This window comes from Sciurus carolinensis, chromosome 12 (assembly GCF_902686445.1).
Source record: "Sciurus carolinensis chromosome 12, mSciCar1.2, whole genome shotgun sequence".
Lineage (NCBI taxonomy): Eukaryota > Metazoa > Chordata > Mammalia > Rodentia > Sciuridae > Sciurus > Sciurus carolinensis.
The window spans coordinates 90,902,562-90,923,632 of record NC_062224.1 but is presented as its reverse complement, the minus strand read 5'-3'; the positions used below and the strand labels follow the sequence as shown (position 1 = coordinate 90,923,632).

The following is a 21,071-nucleotide window of genomic DNA, read 5'->3' as shown; positions in this document are numbered from 1 at the left end:
TTTAGAATTAAATGGACCATCTATTTAATTTACATTGTAATAGCCTAGGTAGATATAACGTGATGGAAAATAAAATAAAATAAAGCTCTACTACAAACTAAGACAGTTCAAATTACCCTGCTTTAACACGCTGACATGCTCCACTGCTCCCAAATATGTAATTCACTCCAAAGAAAAATGGATTCATCTTTTCAAAAACAGTGGAGCTATCTGGCTCAATGCCTGCATGGCTCTTGCCTTGATATGATAGTGTGGAAAAATTACTATCATCATAATCACCATAATCAATACTTTAAAAGCCTTTCCTGTCAGTTGAGGCAGGGTAATTTCTTATTAGTAATCTAAATTGCCATTTCAAGATGAGGTGGTTTTTGAATATTCCAAATACTCAGTTCAACCTCTGTAGGATATTTGAATATGGTATTTGCAGTATTTGATTTGTAGTATTTGATTGAAAGGTGGTATTCTGTAGAATTTGAAGGTGGATGCAAAAAAAATAAAACAAAAACAGGGCAACAAACATATAAAGCAAAAGCTGTTGCCCTATTGTCCCAAGGGGAACATACCACCAATGTGATAAATTACTTGGAAAAATTAAAACCTGGATATTATTTCTTTACATTATTAGCTTTTCTGAGGGGGCAGTGTTTATGTGTGATGTTTATTTTTCTGAATAGCACACAACGAAACACATTTTTATTTGTAAAACAATACCACTGTCTTACTGAAAGCATTTTTGTTGAGATTTTTAAAAAGCATTTACTACTTTTTGAAGGTTGAATTTAAAAGCACTTACTTTAATTGTTCTTAATATATGTGCTATGTCAATTTCCTTGTTTTATTCTTGTTGGCTTTAGTTTTGCCAATAATACAAATACACAATGATATGGCAAACAATACAAATGGAAAAATAAAAAGGAGTAACAGTGCTCTCTACTCCATCAAGTCTTAAGCACATTTCACAATGTTCTAGAAGCTGTATAGTTATGGGAGTCAATTAATTTCTCTCAAATAATAAAACGAAACAATATTTCTGAAGTACAATAAAGAACTATGCATTAAAAATGTTTATACTCATGTTCTTGCCTGTTAACAAGGTAATTTTACATTTAAGAATTTATTTTAGAAAAATCACCAACAAGACCCCAAAGATGCCTACAAGTAACTGGAAGTAAAAAAAGTAAAATATCAACATAAAAGCAAAAGTCTAGCAACAACAATAAAACCTCATTAAACCATATGACACATGCATATTATGGAATATTACACTACCAAAAATAACCCTTCAGGAAACTACTTAGAAACACATTTCACTAAAATTTTAACAGGTTTAAATATGTCTACTTAACAACATGTTAAGTAAAAATGGCAGTCGACAAACCTGTATCGTCTAGGGGATATCTCCATCTGTGTAAACATAATCCTTCCAGCCACTAAGTATAAAAAATATACATACATATATGCATGTGCAAGTAGTCAAAGTATTTTACATACTTTTAATGATTTTGCACATTAAAATGTACCAAGTATATTTTTAAAAAGTGTTCTCAAACAAAATGTAGCATAGGGTACATGCTACCTCAGTGGTAAAGCAATTGCCTACCATGGGTGAGGCCCTGGGTTCAATACCCAATACCACACACACACACACACACAAATGTAGCATAGAATTTGTAGTCTAGAAATATTACAACTAAATGTCAAAAGTTTATTTTTTAAATTGAAAGATAAAATTGTTTACATTATCAGCAAATTTTCTAATAATTTTATACATAATATTTTGCCTCATTTTTCTCTTCTGCAACTTTATCTCTGGTGGGTCCATTCAGCCAAAAACCAACTCCATTATCATTAGTCAAAGACCTTATTCCCTTTCTTATAAAGGTATGCAAAATCAATATGTGCATTTTTTTTTTTTTTTTTTTTTTTTTTTTTTTTTTTTTTTTTGCGGTGCTGGGAATTGAACCCAGGGCGTTGTGCTTGCAAGGCAAGCACTCTACCGACTGAGCTATCTCCCCAGCCCAATGTGTGCATTTTTGATGCATTACATCCATTAGCACTTACTACTATATTTGAGTACTTGCACATGTTGATGTTCTTGAGTCACAGTAGGTGTTCCAAAATAATCTGCACTGTCCCTTTTATTTGCCTTTCCAGTTACTGAATGTGCAGTCCATTATGCTCAGCCCATTTCATTAACAGAGCTCTTTAATGCAGGCATATAGATTTCTAAGTCAATTTGTCCTAGGTATCACCTAGAATGTACCCCTACAAAACCTTCCTAAATCTGTCTTTTAAAAGTAAAATGACTCTGGTTTTCCTGTCACTTTCTTCACTCCAATAACAGAGAAACCAATTTGATAGCCATTCTTGTTTTAAAAATAGTGTGGCCCTCTAGACATTTGGAAAACGTAGAAGTGGTTTTTGAAAGAAATTTAGCCAAGTATACTACTGTGAGCCAATCTTTCATTCTCCCACAGGTCTGGCTGGTTATAGCTCTTCTTCCTTTCAAATACATTAAAAATATTAAAAGGTAAGGGGAAAAGAACTACATACAAACTTATTATCTGCCCTAAGTGATGGACAGATACCAGCTACTCACAGACAACATCATCCTTATTAATGAGCAGAACAAATTTTAATTTTAGATGACCTGTTGCAAGAGAGAAACAGTACCAAGGTTACCACAACACAGTCCAGGTGTCAGGTGACAGCCCCAGGCCCACCTGCTTGCTGTCCAGAGCTCTCTGGCTTCTCCCTACCCTGCTGGCATGATTCTCAGTCTCTTCTTCACTGTTCTAGAAAATTTAGGACATACTCTTCCAGGTGTAAAAAAGTACCTTTTCAGCAAGGGGCTGGTCAGTGTGGGCTTCATCACTTACAATCTTAATGGTTGCTCTACTTTTTAAAATTTTAGGCAAAATACAGTTCCTGCTTCAAAATTGAGATTTTGAGGTTACTTGGCAGTAATGAACAGTTCACTCAATCACAGTTTATAGGTATATATTCCCTTATTATACACTACCCCAGCACCAAAAATACTCAAAGCTCCTCAGTATCTACATCATTAAGTGATGTTTTTATGTTTTATTAGTGTATTATAGTTATACATAATGGAATAGAAGTTGTTCCACCTTAGTCCCCAGTACTTTCTCTTTTCAGCTCCTCCTCCCTCCACTTATTCCCCTTCTATTCTACTGGTCTTCCTTCTATTTATTTATAGTTTTTTACTTAATGCTTTAAAGATGTACATAAAGATGTGGTCTACTCATAAACGTACATAGTGCAGTTTGGTCAATTTCATTCCACCATTCCTCCCCTCTCCCATTCCCCCTCTCTCTTTCCTCTGCTCCTCTGAGCTCTCCTTATTTTCATGGGATTACACACACCATATCTTTTTTCCCCCAATTTTGGTCTAGTTTCTGCACATGAGAGAAAACATCCAACCCTTGATTTCCTCAATCCAGCTTATTTCCCTTAGCATGATGTTCTCCAGTTCCTTCCATTTACCAGCAAATGCCATAATTTCATTGTTCGTTATGGCTGAGTAAAACTCCACTGTGTATATATACCACATTTTTTAAAATTCACTCATCTGTTAACAGGCACCTGAGCTGGTTCCATAATTTGGCTATCATGAGTTGGGCTGCCATAAACATAGGAGTGCCTGTATCATTCTAGTATGTTGATTTTAGAGGTTTTTCTTTCCTTCTCTTTTTTTTTTTTTTTTTTTTTTTTTTTGCGGGGGTGAGGATAAGTGGACTGGGTGGGTCATATGATGGTTCTGTTAATAATCTTTTAAGGCATCTTCATACTGCTTTCCAGAGTGGCTGTACCAAGTTAGTCCTACCAACAATGTATGAGTATACCTTTTCCCCCATATCCTCACCAGAGTTTATTATTTATATTCTTGATATTTGTCCTTCTCACTAGAATGAAATGAAATGTCAAGGTAGTTTTGATTTGCCTTTCCCTGATTGGTAGGGATGTTGAACAGTTTTTTTTTATATATATATATTTATTGGTCATTTATATTTCTTCTTCTGAGAAGTGTCTGTTTAGTTCTTTTGCACATTTATTAGTGAAGGTATTTGTGTGTGCGTGTGTGTGTTGTGTTAAGTTTTTTGAGTTCTTTATGTTTTCAGGATATTAATCCCCTGTCAGAGGAGCAGCTGGCAAGGATCTCCCATTCTGATGATTTTGTTCTAAAAAGCTTTATTCAGAAGACTGAATCATATCACAGGGACAATATGGAGTTACTTACAATTTTCCAATGGGCCTTGGTACAAGTTGGTGCAGTGTTTATTACATTATAATTTCCATAAAGGAATATAAGAACATTCACATATTGGACCATTCTGTTTGTCAAGAAAGGAATTAGGAATCCTGGCAAAATTATAATTTCCTCTGATAATTTCCCAGGAGTGAAGGAAAACAATAAAATGATTAAAGATGTATGCTTTGAGTTAGAATTATGAGTTCTAAACCTCATGAGAGCATTATTCCATCCCTATCAGCCCTCCCCACCCACTCAGCAAAACACACACACACACACACACACACACACACACACACACACAGTTTTCCATAAATAAACCTGTCCTTAAAATGGTAAAATTCTTCAGAGGAGGTTGAGTCTACCTCTTGTCCCAGGAGAAGACTGTAACTATTCTAAGGTCTCACTATTTCTACCATGGTTTGGTTTGTGCATGACCTGGGAATCTGACAGAATTCTAGCCAATAGAAACACAAAAAGCAGTCTGCTGGGATGCCTCTAACAAAGCAGTTCTCATGTTTAAGAAGGACAATTGGCTAGGATAAGTCTCTTTATCTGTCTCTTGACTCTGTCAAGAGGAATACCTGAACTAAAATAGCCATTCAGGAGTAAGGGGAACTAGAGCCAGAAACATAGCATGCGCCAAGGGATGCTGAGGAGAAAATTAAAGAAACAAAATGAGTTTCAGAATCCTTGTTTTGTTGAGAGTATTATTAAGGATATTTCACCTGGCTTTTCTATGATTATCCAGTGAAAGAATCAATTTCTACTATTTGTATAAAGTATTAAATTTCTTTGTAGCTGAGTTTTTTACCTATAAAGCATATGGATTGATTTCTTTCCCATTCATATGGTGAAGAAGACAAAGACAATAAGTTTAAAGGTGTTTAAATCCAATATTTAGCTTCCAAATGTTGTACAAATTATATACATAATGGCACAATCATTTTTCTTGTTAACTCTGTAATTTGTTAATACTTTTTCAATACACTATATAATAAACACTTTATTTGCCTTTCTTTCTGTACCAAATGGCAGTTAGGAATATCTTATTTTCAGAGATATCAGAATAGATAACATATAGTCCTGTCTTAACTATTGCTTGTTTGGTTGAATTAAGTTTTGTCAATAATGAAAATTAGTGATAAGTACAATTTTTCTTGGGTGTTTTGGAAGTTATATCAATTAGATGCTAGAAATCTCATCCTCTGAAATTTATAATCTAAATGTATGATAGCAAACTGCATTGAGTAACATAACAAACATTAATACAGTTGCTCCTCTTTTAATATTTCCTCTCATCTTACAACACCAATACTGTTCTTCCCAAGGCAGTCTCCAATCTGAACAACCCTCCCAAAGTTTACGTATGGAATTTTTTCTTCGTCATTTTCACCCTCAATGCCCTACGTTCTTCAGCTTTTGAAGTAACTTAATGAATCTCCCTTCTTTTTATCTTCCAAACCATTCCACAAACTTCTGAAATAATAATTCCACTAAAGCAGTGGAATTCCAATCACAGCATCTCCTTATTCAAAACATTTTAACACTCATGCTACAAAAGAAAAAATTAAACTCTTTCACTTTGCAGTGTAAATTCTCTTCAATCTGCCCTCAACCTATCAATAAGATGTGGTACTGATCTTTACATATACTGTTGTTTCCAATTGAGTCTATTTTCTGTATTGTGTTATAGAACAGACCCTGTGGAGGATCATCCATTGTGACTTTGGACTGTCCTTTACAATTATGTCTAATAAATGTACTCCAAGAAATAAAATTTACTTTCTCTCCAGAGTTCTCTATAATGATTTTTTCCATGACTTTCATGGTAACATTGCTTGTACCACATTCTAGTTTACATAATAGTTATTTTGTGTGTCTTATCTCTGCAGTACTATATACTTTCAATAATGGGGAGATCATAGCCTTCAAGTACCTCTCATATATTACCCTCACTTCATATGATAGCAGAATTAAGTTCACTTTAAGGCAGGTGTGTTGATGCATGCTTGAATCCCAGCAACTCAAGAGGCTGAGGCAGGAGGATCCCAAGTTCAAAGTCAGCCTCAGCAATTTAGCAAGGCCCTAAGCAACTCAGTAAGACCCATCTCAAAATTTAAAATAAAAAAGGGTTGGGGATGTTGCTTAGTGGTAAAGTGCCCCTGGGATCAATCCCCAGTACCCAAAAAAGAAAAAAAAATGAAATTCGTTTTGAACACAATTTGGAATACACAGAGGAACTTCCTTGCTAAAAGGAAATATTACTTGGAATACTTTGTAAGTAGAATAGAATCAGCAAGTCAGAGACCATTGTAATAAGCATTTTAGTTAGTCCTCTTTGGCGACATATTTAATCATATATTTCTATGAGTAATTAGAGTTTCTGTTTCTCCTACCTTTCATGTCGTAGTAAAGCTGCAAGGGTAAAATTATTATTACAAGTGTCTTCCTGGTACTGAAGAGTTAGTTAAATCTAAAGTGGGCACTCCATGGGACAAACACAACCAGGAAAGGATCTATCTTAGTACTTGGAATAATAGGAATACATATGTTCTAAAATAATGTGCCTTCCATTCAGTCTTGAGACTTGCTTAGATAACTGTCACAGGTGCAGTTCACATATTATCTATTCAAGAAATCAATTTTAATTTATGCTAACAGTACAAAACTAAACAGATCCTAAACTATTAGAAGTACTATCCTTCGATAAAGGAAAAAAAAAATGTTTATAGGATTTAAAACAAAGAAGAAAAAAATTCCCTTCTGTTCACCCAAAGTAAATATTACTACCACTACCTATCTTTGTGTGAGATGGAGTTGATCATTTACAACACCTCCACAAGTTCCATGGCCAATGGCACTGCTGGCTATCAGAGCAGATTGATGGTTTTCACTGAGCAGCTCCCCATGTAAATTTCAGAATTCACTTTAACAGTTATTTGAACTGTCACAGTAAGAATTATGGACTAAAGCACATTCTGCTTTGCTATTTCCAAAGGAAAGCTCATAGTGAATATTAAACTAGGTGTGGGAAAGACATTTTCAAGTCAAATGACTTACAATACAATACCTCAATTTAAAATGAACATTAAAAAAAGATTTTGTTTCCAAAGGCGGTGGGGGAACCCTTGAATTCAAATGACCTCTGATTTTTATTATAATACTCTATATATGTGGGTACACATATATATTCATAGCTGTAACTTTTTTTTCTTTTGGCAATATCTTGCTTATATTATAGATTTAAAATTCTTGGATGCTTTGTATAAACTACTTATGTTAAATAATGTAGGAAGATTCAAAATGAATAGAAGATACAACTTTTTCCCTAGAAAGTTTTATGTTTTACCTGCAAAAACATGAGCATAACTATAAAACAATACGACATATTGAGTGTATTGAATTATTCTCAACACATACTGAATATTGATTTCAAATGTCTCATTATTAACTCTGTAAGCAGTTTAGAGTCTCGTCACACAGTAGGGAATGATGAGGATGTGAAGAGGTGCACACAGTCTCAGATAATGGTGTGATAAAAGCAAAGGCACTGGTATGCACATCAGCATGGAAGATGAGGAATATTTCTAGGAATAACAAAAGCGATTAAATTTCAAGAAGCATTTTCAGAAGAAAAGTCAATTAATGAATGTTGAGCTGAGCAGTTTAGCTTTCACAGAATAAGCATAGTCTTTAAAACATGAATATTCTATGGCAAAATTATGTTTAAGAAGATTATAATGAAAATCTATAGGTTGAGCAAGGTATGAATTGGGCATTGAAGATTATTAGACATAGAGTGCATGAAACAGACTTAGAATAATGAGGTACACTGGCAAGTTGGAAACTAACTTAAATAAGAAAGGATGAAACGCTACCGGGAAAGAAAAGGTGAAGTTCAATAACTGAAGTAAGCTGAAGAAAAACATAAAACTAAAGTTTTGAAATGGAAATTTGGGATGATTATTGTGATGGTGGGTGGTGATGGATAGTTTGAGGCTATTTATATAATAAATGAACAACCCAAAATTGGCTATAGTAATTTTTCAATTGATATGAAGAAACAGATACAGAGATAATGTGCAGACATATCTATTTACATTTAAGTATATGGGATATATAAATAACTAAATTTAAGACACTTAAGTCTGAATAGAATATTAAATTGTATGACACACACTTGGAGGATTTGGGAGAAATGAACATGAATTAATTATTCAAAACTATGTAAGGAACTGACAACACAATTTGAACTTATGTTTTGATTAGAAGCCTAACAGATCCTCCATAAACAATGACCAACCTCAACAATATTTCTACTTCAGGTTTTCAATAAAGACTATAATTATAATCTCTTTATATTCTTAAATATTAATCAAAGTCATATGTATTTAAAATATTTAGTGAAGATTACATGAAAGACTTATAATTCATTAGGAATCACAAGAGCTCCTTTTTTGTCCTACAAGATATATCAGAAATGTATTTATTTGTGTGTCCTGTAGATTTATTAAAGTAGATAATTCTTTCTAGTTATACCAACACCTGGCAGGAAGAATGTTGTAAAAGCCCTATAAAACTTGTTATTCTTTTATGATAGAAGAGTAGGTAAGGACATTGCACACTAACCAAAGATCCACAGGAACAATTCCTTTAAATTTGAACATCAGGAAAAGCTGTATTTCACCTGAAATACTAGTTTGTCTCTCATCCTGTGAAACTAATCATATCTTCTTTCTTGCTCTAACTTTGTGACCCACCTCCAGCAACTATATAGAAACTCATGGAATTGCTTATCAGTTCTACAACTGACTTAACTTTTCCCCATGCTATATTCTGCCATGTTTTCTGTTTATTTTGTACTATACTGCACATATTCCTGTGAACCACTGCAACTCTTCTTTGGAACAGATGACGCATACAAATAGATTGGCCTGTTAAACCTTCAATCAAGTAATTTTGCATTATCACAACTAAACATCATAACATCTCCACAAGTGAATTTTTATTATCACCAATACACTGGTTCAGAATAATCAATTTCTCTTAGATACAAATACTTTAGGGAATAGACATGTAAATAAGGAACCCCAAAGTTCTGCTGCAAAGAACTGAATAAAATACACAGTCAGCAAAACAGAATTATGTGGATTAACTAAAGTAGCAAAGAGATGACCTTAGACCAAGTTTCCAAAACAAGAGTTTGTGTAGGTTAAATATATGATCTTACATGTTTCTGTGTTTCAGATTTCACTTATTTTTCACCTATTTTTTCACATTAGCCATTCTATTATTTTTATTTTATTCCTTAGATATTAGTTATGATCAGCCTATTTCAAATAAATAAACACACAATCTCTGCCTTGATTGTTTTGCTAATCTTCTATTTCAGTTCACTTTTTTTCGACTCAGTGAACACCACTCTACAAAGATAGAGAAAAAATATTTTTCTTCTAAAACATATAGCTGACTTCAAAAATTTTGTTTTTTAAACTAGCCATTATTACACTGGCCTAGAAAGTGCAAAAATTATGAGATTTTCTGTCTTGGTAAGTCTACATTTGTTTGTATTTTGTTTCTTCTGTTATTTAAAGAGTATTAAATGATATTTATATATGTTAGAGACATAGTTGATAAGCATATTAGATTCTGATTCTATCTCTTATGGGTTATATGTCTTGGAACAATTACTTCTGTACCTTGAGTGATTCATCTGTGAAAGGAAAAAAATAATAGAATTCCTCCAAGATGATGCAAAATAATAATATATGTAACATAACTAGAATAATGTTTGACATACACTAAGCTCTTTGTAAAACTCACCATCTGATAAATACTAGATTCAAGACTACCATCTATTTTCACTGTATCTTCTGAATTTTCAGGGGATATAGATGAAATAGCATATGAAACCATTTGTTGGGAGACAGGTAAGATATAGAAACAAATTACTCAAAATTTCCATCTATAATTTGCCAATGTAATCACCACATGGTGTGGCAGTGACCAAAACCATTACCATCATTCCTTAATGAAACCTGTGCAGCGTGCTGATCACCCTATCTGATTCCTAGGGGACTGAGTAATATTTCAATTTTGACAAACCTGAGACAGCAGGCTGTCCATTGTTAAACCACACATCTGGCTCCTGTTGTTAATAACTGCTTGTTTGCAATATGTGGACAATCTACAAGTTTTCCCACAGGGAGTTAAATGAGGTTGAAATGTGTTAATCCGCTTTTATCCCTATTCACACACTGATTTACAAGATGGGTTAAGTATGCCCTTGTAATAACAATTCATCATTATGGTTCAGTGTGAGTCTAATACAAGAAAGCTAAGAAAAAGCAGTCCTTTATTTCTTGGATTCACTGTGGTTTTTGGCTTTGTATGCAAAGTCCATTTCTTAAACATATTTACGTACTGTGAAAATTGGAAGTAATACAAGTCTGAGTTCAAGGAATGCATACACAGAGGGAAATGATTTGCAGTTTTTAAAGCAGTGGCATAATTGCAAAAGCTGAAATCGCTGAAGTGCAGTTTGGCAGAGAGGTCAAGCTAAGATTCTAAAGAGGAAAGGGGTCAAGAGTTGGAAGCGTGCTGCCAAGCCACTGTCCCTTACAGATAAGTCAAGCTTGACAGTTGGGTTTCTGTTTCTGCTTTCTTCCCTGGTTCTCTTTGTCAAAAAAAAAAAAAAAAAAAAAAAATGAAGACAAATTTGATCAGTGCAAAACTCAATTCAAAATTGTGGAGAGAAACTCCCTGTCCTGGGTCTCCCTTTCATGCTGATGAACCTCTGCCCCCACCTAGGAGCATTTTCCCACTATTTCTTTCAGGCAACTTGGACTTTCCTGGCTCTAATCTCTTCACCTCCAGCTCTAAAGCAATCTCCTCTTCATAGTCAGAAGAGGCAAATTTTTTTTTTTGCGGTGCTGGGATTGAACCCAGGTCTTATGCTTGCAAGGCAAGCACTCTACCAACTAAGCTATATCCCCAGACCTAGAGGAGGCAAATTTAATGCCACTAGTACACTGATTTAGTTAACACATATGATTTATTTTTCCCAAAGTATGGGCAGCAGTTCTTCCTTCGCTTGAAATCATATACGTCTATGACTAGTTTGTTCTAGTTGTACCTAATTATTGAGGAGGCAAGTTCAGAAATTTCTAATGCACACCTCTGCTTCTTTTTGTAAATGAAATGCAACAGATCCATTGCTACTCTCAGTGTTTTTCTTTCATGGAATCTCTTTATCTATTAATCTGCCTCAAACATGCTCATTATCACTTTTCTACATGACAGATATGCAATCAAATGTCCAGTGGGTCAGAGTCTTCCAATATCCAGATGTTGGGACAAATTATGAGGCCAAAAACACACAAAGTTGGAGAGACAGAGGTGGTTGGATATAGGGTATACAAGGGAACAGTAGCTACCAAAGAATTTTAGGTTCTTTTTGTTTAATACACAAATCCATAATTTAAGAAGCTACAAAGACATAATATACAATATTACAAAAGTTGCCAGTATTAATGATTGCTTTTGGCAATGAAAAACTAATAATGCTGTTTAGCTGATAAAGTGAAACTCATGATTGTGATAGGTGGTACACTTCTTGGTTCCTATGTTAATTACAATGAAATACAATAACTATTATTTATTACCATATATTAGGTTTAAATATTTAATACAGATTATATTAAATACTTGACAGAGTAACAGTTTTTTAAATTCTATTTAGTTGAAAGGGTAAAAAACACATCTATGTATATTTGTTCACACAGTTTGGCCATAGGATTACAACTTTAATAACTTCACATACAGCTACCACTTCTCCAGAAGTTCCTGGCCCTGGTTATACATCTCTACTTTACCTGAGGAGCACAATCAATATGCAAAGGGGCTGCAAGTTCCCTGCCTTTACTTGCAGCCCACCTACAACTTCACCTGAACAACTGTGACTTTGGTCTGAAGATGAAATTTTGTCAGAACTCCAATCCTCCTCCCCACCATCTTCTATAACTATGGAAGACTCCAGTAAGATGCTCCTTATAAACCCTATTGTATATTCTCCTGCTCAGACCTGTCTACCAAACTCTAGACCATACCTCCAACTGCCCCCTGACTTTCCTCAGTTCCATAAAAATGCCTTGTTCTCTCCTTCTATTGCTCCTCTGAACAACCTGGCACTAGCCTGACATGTTTGTTTCCTGTTTACCAATTAACATCTTCCTATCCTTAGCACAGATTTCTTTAAAGTCTTCCCAAACCACCCTCTTGACTGCCAGACTAAACAAGCCTTCTCGCAGCATCTAGAAATTTTCCTCTGTAGCCCATCAAAATCATATTTAAATCCATTTCTGCAATTTAAAAAAAAAAATAATGTCTGTTTTTACTATTGTAAATTTCATTGTTGTCAGAACTAGATCCATTCTGTCCATGATTTTATCCCTACTGCTTAGTGTCCTTGATAGTTGGTAGTTGTCTAATGCATGCAAAGGAATAATGCCAATGGGATTAATTTTCTATAGTATGTTTTTAAATGGGGTAGAATTAACTTTGAAAGGAGAAAGATCCAGTTCTCCACAACTCTGTCTGAATTTTCTTCAGGGAGAGGTTATTTAGCAAATACAGAATTGGTTTTACTAATATAATGATAATATTAACCTGCTTATTATGATGGTCATCCACCAAATTTATATCAATTATACCAATATTTCTGATCCTATAAATTGACCTATTTCAATATATTTTAACGTTTACCACATTGGACTGTTAAAGAATATAAAAGGTGCATTGCCCCACTTTACATTTTTATTCCTAGGCATTTTATCTAAAAATCCTCTTCAATAAGATAACTACATTCATATATATCCTATTCTCAAAAAAAGTTGAGGAGATATTGTTGTCAATATAGACATAATTTATTCTAGTCACTAGTTCACAATGTTTGCATGTTTTTACAAAATCTGCAGCTTGACTTCTGTGTAATGATAAGATCTTTTCATGATCCATAAAAATATCCCATATGGCCAAGTGTGATGGCACATGCCTGTAATCCCAGTGGCTCAGGAGGCTGAGGCAGGAGGATTGTTCAAAGTCAGTCTCAGCAATTTATCAAGGCCCTAAATAACTGAGTGAGAACCTGTCTCAAAAGAAAAAAGAGAAAAGGGCTGGGGATGTGGCTCAGTGGTTAACCGTCCTTGGGGTCAATTCCTGGTACAAAGAAATATATATACATACCCCACATGCAATCAAGGACTATCAAAAGTGAAACTGAACCAATTAGAACAAATTTTTAAAAAAAAATTTTTTTTAATGAAACAGATTGTCTTTCTGGATCATTATCTTTGGTTTTGACTACTTTTGCAGAGAAAATTTTAATTACTTGGGAAAAGTCTTAGTTTTTAAAAAATCTTGACAAAAATATTGAATATTACTTAGAAAAGGCAAGACTAGGCCAAGCATAGCAGTTCATGCCTATAATCCCTGCTTCTCACAAGGTTGAGGCAGGAAGATAGCAAATTTAAGATAAGCCTGGGCAACTTAGTGAGGTCCTGCTTCAGAAAATAAAAAGGGCTGGCGATGCAGCTCGATGTCTAGCAGCCCTGAGTTCCATTCTCAATACCAGTGGTGGGAGGAGGGGGAGCCAGATGGATTTAATCTCATACTGTAAAAACATAAAAACTGGTTAAAACGAGAGTGATGGCGAAGGCCTGTAATCCCAGCGGCTCAAGAGGCTGAGGCAGGAGGATCGCAAATTCAAAGTCAGCCTCAGATAAAGTGAGGCGCTAAGCAGCTCAGTGAGACCCTGTCTCTAAATAAAGTACAAAATAGGGCTGGGGACTGGCTCAGTGGGTGAGTGCCCTGAGTTCGTTCCTCGGTACCAAAAAAAAAAAAGGAAAAAGAAAAAAAGAAACTGGTTCAATTTCAGTGTATAAAACCCTTTTTTACTTCCAAAGATAGATTAGACAAGCCTGTGCATAAGTAAGATGACATTAGCAAAACATAAATATACTAATAAAAAACAGATGGACCATCAATGACAAAATGATTTACGAATTTCTAAAAACAGTTTAATTAATAGGAACATAAATTGTACCATTCTGTAGAAATATTCAGTTTTAACATCAACAAAGGATAAAAACCATGATCTAGCTTCTGGTACATGTTAATACATATATTGTTAGTTTAATTTTTATTTTATTTCAAAAATTAAGAGTACGTAACTAAGAGTATTTAGCCTTCATTCAGGTCCATTATTTTTTATACTTTCTTTTAAATCTATTTTTGCAGAAGTTGATATTAAGAAGTTTATAATACTAACAGAGAAGGTAAAAAAAGTATTTTAAAATTTTGGTAGAATTGAGTTAGTTGAAATAACTTTCTTGGTTATGACCTTAAGTATGTTTTGCATCCATCCTTAAGACCCAGTTGAAGCTACTTACTGGAAAGTGTGCTCCCTTTTCAGTGTTACAAACTTTAGGTAGAAAATTATATTGCTGTACTCTATTCCCCAGTCCAAGTCTTATTACATGTGGCTGTATTTTGAAAAGTTAAAAGTGCAAGACTCACAGGTATTACTAATACATAACTAAATACACAAAGTGGGTATATGGACTCAAACTTTTTATATAAATTCTAAGGAACTTGAAAACCACATTTCAATTTCATTTATGAGTGGATCAAAGGGAAAGAACAGTGTATTAATGTCAAATTGTGGTAACTACTAAAAACCAGTATTTATTAATGTATTTTTCTCTGCATTTTTAATTACATTGTGTATATTTAAAGTTATTTTTTGCACCAGTCTACCTCAGTTTCTAATTTTTTATTGCTTTCTTCATAAAAATTTCTTAACATAATTGACAGTGCTAAGATGCACATAATTTCAGATTCTTTTTCGAACAATAAATGTTACATCATTTTTACAGATATTGTATATGTATGGTTGATTCCATTATACAACTAAATAGTAAAAAATGTTTATTCATTTTAATGGCACTCAAAATGTTTATAACGCATATTTATTGACCTGAGCATAACAAACTTGGAACAAATATTCCATAATAAATGGTTAGTCTGCAAAACAATATATAATTTATAATGGGAGATAAAATTTGTCCCATATGCCAATGTAAAACCCCTTTCCTTAATATTATTCCATACAGCAATATATTTTGCAATTTATAATAAGTAGAACTGCACATACTCCAAAAGCAATTCATGTATTTCCCCTATTTTACAAATACCTCTTAAGTCATGAATTGACTTGTACTCTTTGTTCAAATCCTTTTATGGTTTTAATCCTAGGGGACTTACATTACTTTTAAATGCTACCTATAAAATATGAAAGATATACTTAAAATTACTGGAGTTGAAATAATTGACCTGACTTTCAAAAACAAGAATAGTCTTAATTAAATAAATGGCCTACTCTTTTCAGACTGCAGGTAAGAATCATCCATAACAGTAATTGGAATTGTGACAGTCTATCCATATGAAGTGCATTGTGTTCTCAACTTTAAAATAATAAGTGATGGTGAAAGAGAAGGGTTTGTATTAACTGTCTGGAGGTGTTTAAACCCTCACACTTATCTATCTTTAACTGCAGAAGAATACTCTAAATCTCCGTTATTTTATAAATCATACAAATAACAAAACAGAAAAACAATGGCTTTTAGTATTACGAGTCTACATATCACAGAAGTCTTCCATATGAAACCAGTTAGACTGTCTCTACTCATATTAGTGCCAATCACAGGATAACAATGAAAACTAAATATTATAAATATTATATTCAAAATAAGTTGAACACCTTGAGTCATCACTCATGTGACTTCAGTTACTTTATTTTCAAGCAAATGCTGAATATACTATCTACAAATAATGAAGGATTTTCTTGACAGCCTTAAAAGAGAAATTCTACAAGGACATCATCATAACATAAACAACTCTGCCATTATTCTGGAGGAAATTCACCTCTAATTATATCGATGACCACTTCCTTAGCTATAAGCACTGTTTCATATTTCTCTATTTTTTCCAAACCTAACTTAATGAGGCACTGAGATGTAGCAAGCATTCAAGTATTCCTGAATGGATAAATGGTCATTCAAGACATTTAAAGCATTTGTAATAGACTTTTGTTTTTAACTCAGGAGGACAAAGAAATAAATGTGCCTCATATGTACAGCAGACATCCCCAATACATAAGTAATATTATTATTTAGCAGCACTCAAACTTACTACATGGCATCACAGAACTAATGTTGTCCACGTGCTAAATTCTCTGTGCTGCTGTGTCTAACTCTGTTCCCTTATCTTCTACTCAGATATAAGAATGCAATTAAGGTAGAAGTAATTATATAAGGATGGCACTGAGATAATGCACATATTCCATTAAACACATAAAATATCCATTACATATCTGTTACACATACTATATATATATATATATATATATACACACACACACACACACACACACACACACACACACATTATGTGTGTTTATTACATTTATGTGCTGGAGGATGTGTTTACCTATCAAAAGGCAGCAAAATATAAATTTAGGAGGTCTATCTACCCAAGTTGTATCAAAGAAAGTCTATGGTTTGAAATACACACTGTCTGTATCTTAATAGGCTCATCAATATTTTCTCCTTCACAATACCTTTCCATTTATCTATTATATGCCTCACTTATTTTCACGTCAATCAACCATATCCTACTAAGCTTTAGCTCACAATTCTTAAAAAAGAAAGTGTCAAGGGAGAAAGAGTCTACCTTCCCACAATTGGAGCTTAATTCCCCCATCATTTCTAGTATGTAAATATCTTCTAAGTGAAGAAGACAGCCCTATTTATTCATATTTCCCCAAAAGTGGAACTTCAGCTAGGACTGAGCATAAGACGTTTATTTAGGAATTGACTCCAGAAAGTAACAGTAGAGCAAAGGAGTGTTCAAAATCAGCAAACTGGGAGTGTTAAGCCAGTTATCACTGTGAAAAACTGGAGTTCAGTTCCCTTGGACACCATGTAGAACAGGCTTCAGAATGATCTCAACCAAGGAGCAAGGAAGCTGAGGTATATGTTAAACAATTCCCTATTTACTCAAGGGTACTTTGACTTGCTCTCCACTATGCAGGTCTAGGGTGCTCCTGAAGTTAGTAGGGGAGAGGCACCCTCAGACAGAAAGCATTCATAGAAAGTAGGGATATGAGCAGAGCACTTAATCAGTTGGTGGAAGCTGTTTACCTTCTCTTATCTAAAAGTGTCCCCTCCTCAACTCTGTAAAAAACGCATCCAAGACAACAATTGAATAGAATAAAATTGCTTAAATACAAAGAGGAATCTTTGACCTTATTAAAGATAAAAGAGATGACTTTACTTACTGCAAATTAGTTTAAGATCTTGGGTGAAAATATTGCATACTACGAATCAGAACAAATCAAAAGTGAAGAAGGGTACCAATATTTAATCAGAACTTAAATTATGCTAGGTGCTATAAAATTATTGTTACAAATTCCAATGAATAAAGTGAAAAAACTTAGAGTTTCCCATTTTCTTGAGTTTCTTGAGAAATTGGAGTCACAAAGAACTAAGCTCAAGTCATATTTACCCTAAGATACTTGAACCAAGACAAATAGTTGATTTCCCAGAATCTCAGTTTCCTTTTCTATAAAATACTCACCCACAGTTCAAGGATTGTCTGAGGACTGACTGAGATAACACACAGTACAGTAAAGCACTTGGCAGTCTTAGTACCAGCTATTAATCCTGTACCTCTCCTTCTCCCTTCTTGTTACAATTTTGTGAGGTAGATATTTATGAGGCATATATTCCCATTACAAAAATAGAACCACTGCGTCTCATAATGGTTAAATAAGTTCCTCAAGACCACTCAGATAGTGAATGAATAAGATGGAAATCTGGGTCTCTGATTCTAAGGATCTTGCCTTCAAAACTTAAAAATTGAGATTTAGTTTGGAACCCATTGGCAGTATTAATTTTTATAAAACCACCAAATCAGTTACGTCTTTTCAAATGATTGAACATTTTTAAATGTTTAATATTTAATTGTAATAGTTAATGTGTCTTTATTTTTAAGCTAAAGTTGGGCTAGCATATATTGTATTACAATAGAAACTTTAAATGACTGTGCAAAACTTTTCAATATGCCAATGACTTGTTTAGGTCCTATTTAAATAAAAGGCTTAACTACTGACATATCTGCAACATCCTTAGAAAAATGGGAGGCAACCACATAAATAATTGCATCTTTGATATTGTGCTTAAAAAGCAAACAATACTACCATCTCCTTGGCAAAAGTATACCCTTCATGTATTCAATCCACCTCACACTTTTTACAATGAAGATTTCTATTCTACTTGATGATCTGAGGTCCTGCAATAAATACAAATTCAACCACAATAAACATGCTGCCCTTGAACAGTCATTTAACTAAGCTAATACAGTGTTTCTACATGTCAATTAGCAATATAAATTTGTTTAAATATTCTATTAATTATCTACTGTTAACCAGAACACCCTAATTCACAAGCATACTGAGTAATACCTCAAGTATTTATTCTTAAATTTTTAACCAACATACACATTTTTGCCTAAAAAGAGATCTAATTGAAATATTATCCTCTACAAAATATCCATCTTAAATGACTAATATGAGACCAAGGAAGATGCTCATAACTGATGTCCAAGATAAAGTCCCCAGTGTCCTGAATAGGAGTTGGTATTGGGAGCCCAGCAGGTAAGAACAAGAGGGAAGGTGTGACTGCAGGGGGATTTCCGATTGGACCAACAGTGGATCTTTTATTTAATTCAAACAGAACATACACGCCAAACCGAACTTCAGGAAAACATTCAATTGAACTCTGAGCTTAGTTAACACAGGTATTATTTTAAAAACATGAAAATGTGTAATGCGATACATGAAATGACTATTCCAGAAAATACTGAATTCAACGAAACACAAACAGTGCTCCTTAAATAATGAGACAGAGATACCAAGAGGAATTTCATAAGTTCAACTAAATAAAGAAGCAGTGCTATTGATAATACACATGAGCAATATTTTCCTCATAATTATTCTAGTTGTGAAACTTTTATTTTGAGACAAACTGTTTAGGTTAAAATTAGAGTAATCATAGAAAGGCATCATGCTATACAGTCATCATTATTAGTCACAGTTACCTGTTCAAAGTAAATATTTTCTAGGTCAGTTGTTATTATCTGCACTAAGTACCTGTTACATATTTAAACCAACTGTCTACCTAGAACTCCAAAGGTTTAAACAGCATAAAATTCCTACTGGCAAGTAGACATCTAGTCAAGAAAACGCTGACAAGAAATAAGGAAATAGGAACGGGGAATTTTAAGTTTCCAATGTGCTTTTTCAATCAACTTGGATAAATTTTTGAGATGGATTAACCACACCAAAGAAAAATAATGAAAATTGTCGGGCACTGATATTGCGTGCCATTTGGATGCTGGTGCCTCCGATACCAGCCTTAACACCCCGAGGAAAGCACAGAGAGACAAAAGAATAAGCCTAGAATAAATGCAATAAATGCACTGCAAGAACAAGAAAGTGAAAAGGAAAAGAGTTCTTCATCTATAGCAACTGCTCTATAGAGTCAAAATGGAGAGACGCGTCAGAGTCCCTTTTACTCGCTCGCCCAGTGTCACCGGCTCCCTTTTGGCTCTCTCCGTCTCCCTCTATCCCCATCTCCAGCCCTCCCACCTCGGGCTCCTTTTTCAGCAGTACAGACAGAACAACACCGCACCACACCACTCACCTGTCGTCGTTCTGCCATCCTTGGTCCCCTAGCAGCAAATCCCGAAACCTGTACCTGGGAGGCAGAGGGGGCACTTCGCTCTCCAAATCAACCATTCTTCCTCAAAGAGTGGGAAACATCAAACAACAAATGGTGGAGATGGATGAGAAAGAAAGAAAATGTTGCGGGGTGGAGGGAGGAGATGAGTAAAACGCGATGGCCGAGAGAGGGACGCCAGGAGGGGAAGGGGACGCGGAGGGGGAGGGGTCGGCTCCGCGCCGGAAGCCGAGGCTCGAAAGGGGGCTGGCTCCTCTTTCCCGAGGGTGTGATGGGATGATGCAAACCCAGCCCAGGAGCAAAAGTCTGGCTCCGACTAGAATCTGCGCTGCCAAGGAACCGCCCCCAGGCTCGGCACCGCCTCTGGTCCCCAGGACTGGGGGGAGGCGGGAATGCAAAAGTTACTTCGCTGGAAAAAAAAAAAAAAAGGAGAAAAAAACGCGCGGTGCCTAGAAAGAGGGCAGAGGGGTGGAAGTTAGCGCCGCGTGATGGCGAGGCACTTTCCTAAAAGGCAGGTAAAAGAGCCTCCTGCGAGGGCATCCTCCGGGCTGCGGTTCCCCGGGCGGGCGTGCACCCGGCACAGCCCAGGGAAGGCGGGAGGAAACACGGTGGGGTTTTGGCCCCGGGCACCGCCAACCCGGCTCTCCCCGCACACGTCCTTCGGAGCTGTTGCTGGAGGCCCAGCCAATGAGCCTCCCCCTCATTAGCATAACACAGTGACGGAATGGGGGTGCCTGGGGACAACCAATGGGGGCGAGCTAATTAGCGAATTCCGGGGCTCCAGACCCTTCCCTGGGAAGAGGGGTGCAGGGTGCACACAGCCTTCCTAGGTGCGCCTTTGCTTGGGTCGCCTTCGGCGCCGGTGGGCGGGGTGGAAGATGCACGTTCCTGGAGAGGGAATCCCCGCTCTCAGTCGTAGGAAAGCCCCATTTTTT

General features: G+C 35.3%; 1 protein-coding gene across 1 annotated transcript in view; it reads right to left on the bottom strand.

Moving 5' to 3' along the window:
• Positions 1-20,249, bottom strand: part of LOC124961705 (potassium channel subfamily T member 2-like) — a 354,530-nt gene extending 334,281 nt beyond the window's left edge. Inside the window, 1 exon segment of the mRNA XM_047520608.1 lies at positions 20,101-20,249. Coding sequence (XP_047376564.1) covers positions 20,101-20,195 — 95 coding nt within the window. The 5' untranslated portion in view covers positions 20,196-20,249.
• Between the last annotated feature and the right edge of the window lie 822 nt (positions 20,250-21,071).